We start from the raw sequence: 10,305 nt of genomic DNA on the forward strand, positions 1-10,305 counted from the left end.
CCCATGTAGTACTCCACACACCATATATAGCATAACAGGAGCATATCTCGCAGATTTGGAGCATTATCGCATTGCTGCAAAAAGGGAACAACTCGGCGCCCTTTTTCACCACAAACCTCCACAATGCAGCTGAAGCGACAAAAGAAGACGCACCGATGACCTGGAAAGATAATTAACAGCTTCTTACCTTTGTAGCGACACTGAGAGAGGCAGAAAATCAGTGGAGGTTCATAAAATGAATGATGCAAGAGAGATGAACTTCGGAGATGCTGCTGCAACACACCTTGTTGGCTTACACACAAGGGCTATTTAAATGCCATAAAAAACCTACATATAAGGAGCAAAGCAGTGTGAAGGTATACAAAACATTTTTTTTTAACTCTCAGAGAGCAATAAAGTGTTATGCAGAGGTATTTTTTGGAATTTTATGATCATTTTGAGATGATTTTGACGACTTTCTTAAATTCTAATAGTTTAGGAAGTTCAGACATTTCTTTAGACCATTAAATAAACTATTTTCACGCTAAAAAATAAAATAAATGTTACGAAAATTAATTTTTAAACGTTAGAAATGATCGTTAAACGATATAAAATATGTAAATTCTGGAAAAGAAGCATAAAACTAAGAAAAGAAACGTCAAACGTTAAAAAATAGTCGTTAGAAATTCAAACATTCATTATACATAAATTCATGTTTTGTCTATTTTCAACCTCTTTGATATTAAAAAAAAATCAAGACACCCCTTGAATAGATCTCTCCTTACAATTTAATTACGTCTACCATTGATGCCTAAATCTATAGACTTTAAGGTGAAATTTTACGAAAAATAAAAGAGTCTTAATAAAAAATCTAAAAAAAAAATTCTTTTAATTTTTAAGAACTAAAATTGACGATCTAAAGCACATTTTCTCTAGCTTCTCTCAGTGGATTAAATAAATAAATAAATAAAATAACTTTTCTCATAAGCTTTTTCTTTTAATTAATATGCAAGGACCCTAATTCGTACTTATCCCAAGTTTAAGACCGATCTGACGACTTTGAATTTTGGAGTGTACACAGAAGCTGTGCTGCTTTGAAGAAAGAATCAGAGCAAAAAAAAACAAAGCAGGGTATACCTCCCAATCGTCTTGACTTGCCAGAGAACTCTATTGCTCACTCCTTCAGCGAAAATTTTCAAAAAACTCTTCAAGAAAAAAGAAATTAATCCACTTCTACTGTCCTCAGACACGAAGGTATGTCCACAAAAATGAAAAATTCATTCATTCAATAGAAAATCATCAAACAGCCACCCCCGCATCGGAGCTATATATGTACGAAATACTACAAGTAATTCAGCAATGTCACAGAGTGAGTAAAATTTAATTGAATTTCCTCGACAAGAAAATCAAATGGAGAGGAATTGTTGAAAATCGAGGGTGATTGGGCATCATTTGCCACTGACTGAGAGAACCCATTGAGAGGCGGAAGGATGGTGAGGAAGAATTGAGTCCATTGAATTGGAAATTGGAAGCTGTGTGAGGTGTGGGACAATTTTCGGGAGATAGTTGAGTAAATATTTTGCAATTTGAGCCATCTGGGAAAATTTTGCAACACCAATTTTCCAATTAAATGGACACGACAGGATGGTGTCGTCTCTATAGTATAGAATAAGATAACAGGGAGTCCCACAATACTCTGTGTGCGATGACCAATCTTGTGGGCCAGCTGACTCGCGCGATCTGTTGTTGTGTACGCACAAGAAGCGAGGTAATTGATGGACGCGCGTCAAATGTATCATGTTTTGGATGGAGGTCCATTAAGAAAGACACACCAGAGAGGAAGATATCTGGGAGTCTGGGCCAGGCACACACGGTGCTGCTGACGGTGCGCGTCACTTTGATGGAATTTGAGAAATGCCACACAAATGAAGCCACACTATCTGCGATATCATTCATTAATATTGTCGATTGCAGGAGGTCCAGCTTGTCAATTTCCCCATCCAACATGCGAGACAACTCCAACAGGTCTTGCGCGCGATTTTTTCTCTCCCACAATCTTTGGCCCCACAGCTTGTCCACCAAAATCATCAAAACAAACCTCTCAAGCCTCAGCAGAGCCTCAACTTGTGAGCCAGATTAGTGGCGTATCCTTCAGCTTTTTAGAGATCTAATATTTTTCCCAAGAACTCAGTGAGAGAAAGAACGAGGCCCCCTGAGGGGGTGAGAAAAGAGGGACATAATTGGGTGTTTATGGGCCACAGAGAATGCAGTGTGAAGCCAATTGTTACCATCAATATTTACTCCAAGACATCATCATTGGAACGAATTCCGTGCCCAAGGACTCCTTCCATGGAAAAGAAAACCAAGAAAAAAAAAAGAAAAATCCTGCAAGGGGTGCGTTTAATGCGATTGGTTGTCGAATTGGGCCTTTTTCGGTTTTCCCATAAATTTCGCACAAGTCAGTTATCCTTACATCTCAATATGTCACAAATACATGCAAATACTCCGATGAAATTTATGTTATTTAGGGTGCATTCACATGGATCCTTTTTATAAAAACGTTTACCACCACAGGGTGATTCCTCATAAATTTTATTTTTAGAAAATTATTTGTTTTGTGATTTTCTCAGAAATCTTTAATAATAATAATAATTTATTTAGTTCCTTATACAGACTAGTGTATCGGACATAGTATATACATGGTGTTTTTACAGATTTTTTAATTTATATATAATCTATTAGTTTTGTATTGTGGAGAAATTTCATAAGTTTTTCAATTTTTCTTTCATTATCGCTCAAAATAATTTTTACATTTTTATCTAGGTATAACTCTTTTCTCTCTTTTTCAAATTGTATACAATATATTAGAACGTGTTCTACGGAATTCTCTACATGACATGTTTCACAAAGTTTTGACTCATTTGTTGAATTTCGTTCTAGTCTATACCCATGAGTATATCTAGTATGCCCTATGCGAAGCCTCGTTAGGGCAACGCATTCCCTCCTCGAGAGGTTTGCGGGCATCTTCCACTTATCAGTAGCAACTTTTATTTGATAAAGAAATTCTCCCAATTTATTCCATTCGTATTGCCAATGAAGTTCAATTTTTATTTTTATTTGTACTTTCAAATTAAATCTAGAGTACAACTCTGGATCTGTAATGTTCTTATTCCTGATTATTTTAACCCAAGGTGGATTGAGTGATTGAATCAATACGGGATTTATGTTGGTCAGTTCATATTTAATTAAAGCATTTTTGACGTAGTGAAAAAAAGAATTCTTACCCAACCGAAAGAAGGTTGAATTTTCAATTGATAAAGCATATGTGTGAAGTGGATGAAATGGATTTGACTTTAGTTTAAAAAAATAGTTAAGCAACAATTTATCTCTAATTAAATTTAGGGGCAAATGTCCGGCTTCTACTATAGTGCTACTAATTCAGAAATCTTTATGAAGATTTTTTATGTAAAAAAATGAAAGTATAAATTATTTAAAATAATTATAAAATTGATACAAATTATTATATAATTTTTTTTACATAAGAAAAGCTTGTAGTAAGCCATATCGTTAAAGGTCCTGTTATCTATCATTGCTGGGCCTATAAAATTGAAAAAATTGTAAAAAAAACAATATGAATATATCTTTTTTGTGTCTTAGGGGTCGATCCTGTCAAAAAACTTTTCTTATCTTTATTTATAAATAAAAAATTGAAAAATCTTTCCCCATACTTTAGAAGAAGAAAAAACAAAATCTTTTTTTTTTCAAAAATCGTTCAGAAAATTTTAAAACTATTTCTGGAACACACATTTTAAAGAAAAATAATCTGTAACAGTCTTGCAATATTTCCCTATTATACTCTTTCTAATTTTCTAATTTTATAAAAATTAAAAAGAATAAATTAAATTAAATCGTCAATCAATTCAATTTTTTATATTTTAACAAGAAAATTCTTCCATAAAATATTTAATATTCTTAAAAAAATAAATTTATTTGTTTTATTAAAAAATCTTCAATTGTAGCTAAATGAGAAAATCATTAACTTTCTCAAATCAAATAAGAAGTTTTTTTTTTGTTTTTCCGGCTGTCGCCATGAGTAGAAAATTTCGTCCAAAAAGAAAGACGTACTTCCCAAAGCTTTCAACCCTTATCCGGGCTTTCCTCAGTGGCTGGAAGTGGGTGAATTTTTTTATTTAACAAAAATGCATTCAAAACAATTTTATACAATACATAAGAAACACCCTGTGGTACCCTCTGCGTGCGTTTCCATTTGCCTGAATTTGTGCTTTGAGTCACCAACCCCTCGGAAATGTGTGGCAAAAATCACAAATATTCCTATTCCCACCTCAATGCTCTTTGCTCTGCATTTAGAGGGGGTGGATTTTGGTGATTATTGAAACTTACTCAGCCACAGGCCTCACCCACCCCCTTATACATATTTTTTGCCCCTATATATAGGAAAAATCTCTGCTAATTTTCCTCAATTTCCCTTTTTTTTTAAATATTAAGTTAATAAAAAAAAAGAATTTTAATAGAGACATTTCGCGATTAAAAAAAATATTCTTCATGTAAATAAATGTATAGATAAAATGCTTGATTATTGAAAGAATTATATATATTCGGGGAACAATGCGAGGGATGGGTGTAGAGAGTTGCAGAGGCAAAAACTCCCTTTTTTCTTCATCCCTCCTGGGTCATGGGCAAATTTATGACGGCGGAGATTGTCAAATGGGCCCCGTACTTTTGGGTAGGGGAAGGTCGGATCGGATGCAACCCCGGGGGTGAGGAGTGTGTTTTTGGCACACGAATTTCAATGCCAGCAGCAGCCCAAAAGTCATTCTGCAGTGATAGTTTGGAGCGACCAGAAGTGCGTCCAGAAGTGCATCCGGAGGTCTCTCCTACAAAGTTTATTCGTGCTACCTCCCTTTTGGATTATGAAGTGAAAGAAGTAAGATTTTCTTTGGGATCAAAGAGTTTTCTTTTGTGAAATCACGTGCTACTTAAAAAAAAAAAAAAAGAATAAATAAATATAATGGCAACAACTGAACAATTTCCCGATGCTTCTTATTATGGATCCACGTACCCTCAGTATGGGGCAAATTATTTGGGCAATCAGTATGGCTATAATCATGTGCAATCAAGTCAATATAGTGCCAATGGATGGAGTCAATTTTACGGGAGTTGTGAGCAGCAGAATGGCCATCTCAATCATCCTCATTACCCAACCAATGGGCCAAATTCTTTTTCCCCAACCACTGAGAAGCTTCAAGGGTACGAAGGATGCGTTCCTCAGGGGAGCAATGGTGTCAATGTGAAGGAGGATAAGCAGCAGGGGAAAACGGAGGAAGCGCCAAGGGTGGAAAATGACTCCCCCGCACTGAGAGCACTACTCATGAAGCCTCCAACAAAGACCAAATACACCCCTCAGTATTTCTATTCAACCATCAGGAATGTCTCTCCTGTTACCTCATCAAATCCCACCTACAACCAGGCGAAGACCTACGAAGATCCTTATGCGTTCTATCGCAATGAAGGTGGTAGTTTTGGACAAAATGCGCAGGAAGTGGTGAATCCTCCAACAAGCTACCCTTCGAGTATCCTTTCGCCCAATCGCACGGAGGATAGTTTGGATTTGATGGATGCCTACAGGACAAAAGTGTCAAGTCATGGATACACGAAAGAGGGATTTGAGTCCAATACACAATTCCCCGAGGCAGTAGCAGCCATCGTGACACCACAGAGTAGCCCTAGTGGATTTGTCGAAGGGATCGGAACACCGCCATTGTCGCCCAAAGAGGCAGGAGCTGTCAATCAAGGAGAGAAATCTGCACAATCATCCCCCAATTTGGTGCCACCCTATTCGTGGATTCATTCAGGTATATATTGCAAAAAAAGAGCACCCCTCTCTTTACCAAAAGATCAACCCTAATCCCTTTTCTTCCTCCCTCTCTTATGCAGATACAAAGAATAATCCCAAAAGGACACGACAGACATACACGAGATACCAAACTCTTGAGCTTGAGAAGGAGTTCCATTTCAATAAGTACTTAACACGACGAAGGAGGATCGAAATTGCTCATGCACTGAGCCTATCGGAGAGGCAGATAAAGATTTGGTTCCAGAATCGACGGATGAAGGCGAAAAAGGATCACAGATCTGATAGCCCGCAAGGAGTGGAGGACGCCTCAATGCAATTCAATCACTTCCTCAATTCAACACCCTTCTTCCATCAAGATCTCAACCCTGCAGCACTTCCTGTAGCACCCCAAAGTTCCTACCAATACCCAACGTGATTAAAAAAAATCTTTTCTAAATTAATCATAAATTATAATTAATCAAACATATCTAGTTTTAGTAAGAATGCGTGTGTATTTTATTATATATTTTATTTAAAAAAAGAGCAAAATGTAGTATTAGAAAAATGTTAGTTTTAAGACAAAACCTCCGAATCAAAAGGCCAATAAATTAAGTTAAAGTAAAACCATTGAAAAAAAAAAGTGTCAAAGAATAAAATTCCCCATCCCTGTGCGAAAAGGAACAAAAGGCAGCCAGCTGGCAGCGTTGCAGGGGTTGCTTTCGGCGAGGGGTAATACCATCAATGGGATCAATGGGATATTTGGCGAGTGGCTGCCGAATATGGCGATCATCATCTGTGAACTTGACTTTTGTTCAATGCTATTTACTTTGCGGGGTGGATTTTCCATCACACACATACATATTGTCAGGGTGGAATGTGCCTTGAAGTTTTGTTTGAATTTGCCAAGAGTTTGGAATTTTTGAGAGACGATTTGAGCCATCAAGGGTTTGTAAACTCACTGTGGATTGGATTTCAAATGTCACGAAATTATTAATTGAATTCTGATTAGCTTCATTGAAAGAGGAATTTTTTTAAATAGGAAAATTTACTCAATTTTAATTAACTGATTTACTTTTTTTTTAAGAAATAAAAGAAAAATTGGTTAACTAAAATTATTTTAAAGGAAAATTAAGATGATAAATCAAAAAATTAGTTTTTTAAAGTCTCAAAGAAGGTCGTAAAGAATTTAAGGATTTTTCAAGCAGAATAGGGTACATATATGGTATGACCCGGCGTCTCCACTGCAATGTTTTACTAAAGATAGTATCAGAAATCTCTTAAAAATATAAAAATTATTTAAAAGTATATTTAATTCAAACATAAAATAAGATGGAGACGCCTGGTATTCAGTGAACATTTCTTGACTACCAGGTGCCTCCATCTTAATATGTACCCAGTAAATAAATTTTGCCAATCATTAATCTATTATTGAGATCAATATTGAGTCAATATTGTAGGTCTGCATAGATGATCAATAATTGATCAATCGGATTGATAAACAATAATATATCAATAGTTAATCAATCAGATTGATAGACAATTATCGCTCAATTCTCAATCAATCTTATTGATTGTCAATAATTGATCAATCATATTGATAATCAATTATTGTATTGCTTCTTCTAATGAAACAAAAAATATTTATTTCAAGGAAAATTTTATTTGCAAAAAATTATTCATTTTCTTTAAATATATAGTTCAAGGGTTACAGTTTAAGAAGTTTAAGAAGGTTCTGTTCACGTTTAAATTTTTTTTTGAATTTTCTTTCTTTTTATTTTTTATTATTTTTTTTTTATTTTTTTTAATTACATTTAACGTATTTTGGTATTTCTAATCATCCGCAATTTTATTAGTTAATTTTTATTGATTAGTCGTCTTCTTCTCAATTTACGCACAAACTAATGATTCTTGAGTATTTCTTTGGGATTCTTTTTCCAAAAGTTACTAAATATGATTTTTCTTTATTATTTTTGTAATTTATTTAATTGTTTTAGATTGTGGGTAATTTAAAGATTAATTTGAAAATATTTTAGCAGAAAGAATTAAAGCTTTAATTTAATTTTTTTTTAAAGATTTTAATGAATTAAATCCTTTCAAGTTTTAAAAAGAATAAATCGAGGGCTACATTGTAAAACCGTTTAACATTGTATGAGCTTTGAACCGACTTAGCCGTTTTTACAATGTAGCCCTCGAAATCCTTTTCTCAATGGACTATCATATGTACTTACACTGCTTGTACCATTTACAGCACAGATTTCTCTGAGTGTATTGCCCATAAAGTTACAACAACACAACATCCGTAGTAAAGAAATCCAAGAGGAAGAAAATGTGAAAGAGGAACTTTTGTACAAAGTAGCAAATCCAAGCATTTGGAACGGAGAGAGATGTGCAAAAGTATATGGAGCCAACATCAATTGAACTTTTGCGATGCATTAGAGATTTTTGCGTCATTATTGGCATCAGGAGAGAAAAATCCTTCGCACAGGTCGTTTATTGTGAATTTCTCTGGATGGGGTACAAAAGACAAACGCGCGCGCGGGGGATGTGAGTCAATTTAGCCTAATGGATGTTTGTGCGAGTTGAGCGGAAAACTTGGGCATTTGATGAGCTTCCGCTGAACCTTTTCTGCCCAACATACGTGGGGTTAGATGGAAATGATGCTTTGCGAAATTTTGTGATTTTGCGCCATATTAAAGTACCCATATCTACCTGTGATGTTGGCTCTTTATTCCTTCCTTCTATACGCTGCCATATGAGACTCTCTTGTGGAGTTTTATTTATGACCACCGAGAGATAACTTATTGGCTTTCGGTGTTCATTGCCACGGAAGATGCCTCACTGGAACAATCTCTTCGGCGCGTTCTTCTGGTTGCGCGCGCGGGGTTAGGTGTGTTGTGTAGCAGCAAACCAGCAACAGAGGCACAACCAGATTAAATGTGCGCGCAAAGTTTCTTTTTATTCCTTGTTCTTGTAAAGTATTTCTCTTCTCGCAATGGGCTCAATGCGGGAATAACAAGGGCACACCATCGAAAAGATGCAGCAGAGGAAATGAGCATTCAAAGTGAGCTTTAGGAGAGAAGGAGAAAAACATCGCGAGCATCGCTCATAATAGTGTGCGGACATGGGGATTTAATTTATGGGACCAATACCTAATTAATCCTTGCATCATAAACGATGATTTTATGCTAATGGATACAAACGTGGTGGATTTATGGAATTTCAAATTTGTTTACGACCGCCACCATCAGCCTCTCACTTTGACTAATTTATATGAGAATTTTCTCATGTTGATACCAATAAATCTGCCCTCAAGACAGATAAATCCAATTCATCTCTCTCTCTTTCTCGACCATTTAAGATGCCCCATTATAGAAAGTCATAGAGCATTTTCGAAGAAATTGGAATAATTCAAAATTTCATTTAGATTTATTGAAAAGTTTCAAAATTCTTTTTAATTAAATTAACTCAAAATTTTAAAATATTCTAGAGAAGTCAATTTTTAACAAAAATTTTTAAAATTTCGCACAAGAAGAAATTATAAAAATCTTCCTTTAAGATAATTTTGTGCGAGTATACTAAGGGCAAAAATGGATCAATAATTCAGATAATAATTCTTAATACATTTCTGCGCTAACCATTCTAGATTTTTTCTTACAAATCCGAATTTTCTCTGAAATTTTGATTAAAAATCAAAATATTTTTTCAAAAATACTCCATAATTTAAATAAGTCTTTTTCCAATAAGAATAAACCACATTTACAAAAAACTCTTTCCCTTTTTAACTTCAAGAAATATTTCATGAAATTTTCAATAAATTTCTCATCGTCTTGAAATTTTGAAACCCTCACTGTAAATCACCTTTTAAATTTTGCCAGATGAACTCTTAAAATTCCATCGGCTTTTCCACCATAGGCCTAAAACCGTTGAGCTACTTTACATTAAATACCAATAATTCTCACACCTCCCCCCACTGTGATATACATACATATATACTTTTTATTCAATTCTCAAAATCCCAGAGGAAAATTCAATTTGCCTAAACGATTAAGCAAAAAAAGGAAATCAGAAGAAATATTAAAAGTTTTTCCAAGGAACATTGGGAGCATGAATGGGGGGTACTATGAAGACGATGAAAAGTGCTCATCAGTCAGTCTTGGCGTGCAATGAAAACTGGAAAAGTAATTATGAAAGCAAAATAATAACTTCTTTGTTCCTTCAATGGGTTTTAATTAAAACTCTACCCGAACGCATGCAGCTCTTTTTAATCACTTTCCAAGCGCCTTTTTTCGGTGCCATTCTACTATTTAGCTTAAATTTTCATACCATATGTCGAGCTTCAAAAGTTTCGCGGGAAAATTCATGCAATTTTCCCCACGTAAAGTTTTTCTCCATCCACCCCCTGCTGCTGCTGGGAGAAGGCACCCCAAGAAGGTCGGTGTGTGTGCAGAAAAAAAAGCAATTATATTTTGTGT

The 10,305-nt window shown here is 35.0% G+C and overlaps 1 protein-coding gene across 1 annotated transcript; it reads left to right on the forward strand.

Annotated features, from left to right (window-relative positions):
• Nucleotides 1-4,860: 4,860 nt before the first annotated feature.
• Nucleotides 4,861-6,676, forward strand: LOC129787869 (segmentation protein fushi tarazu). Its single transcript, XM_055823689.1, has 2 exons — nt 4,861-5,852; nt 5,935-6,676. The coding sequence occupies exons 1-2, from the start codon at nt 5,009-5,011 to the stop codon at nt 6,267-6,269; spliced, it is 1,179 nt and encodes a 392-aa protein (XP_055679664.1). The 5' UTR covers nt 4,861-5,008; the 3' UTR covers nt 6,270-6,676.
• Nucleotides 6,677-10,305: the final 3,629 nt, after the last annotated feature.

Source organism: Lutzomyia longipalpis, chromosome 1 (assembly GCF_024334085.1).
Source record: "Lutzomyia longipalpis isolate SR_M1_2022 chromosome 1, ASM2433408v1".
Taxonomy (NCBI): domain Eukaryota; kingdom Metazoa; phylum Arthropoda; class Insecta; order Diptera; family Psychodidae; genus Lutzomyia; species Lutzomyia longipalpis.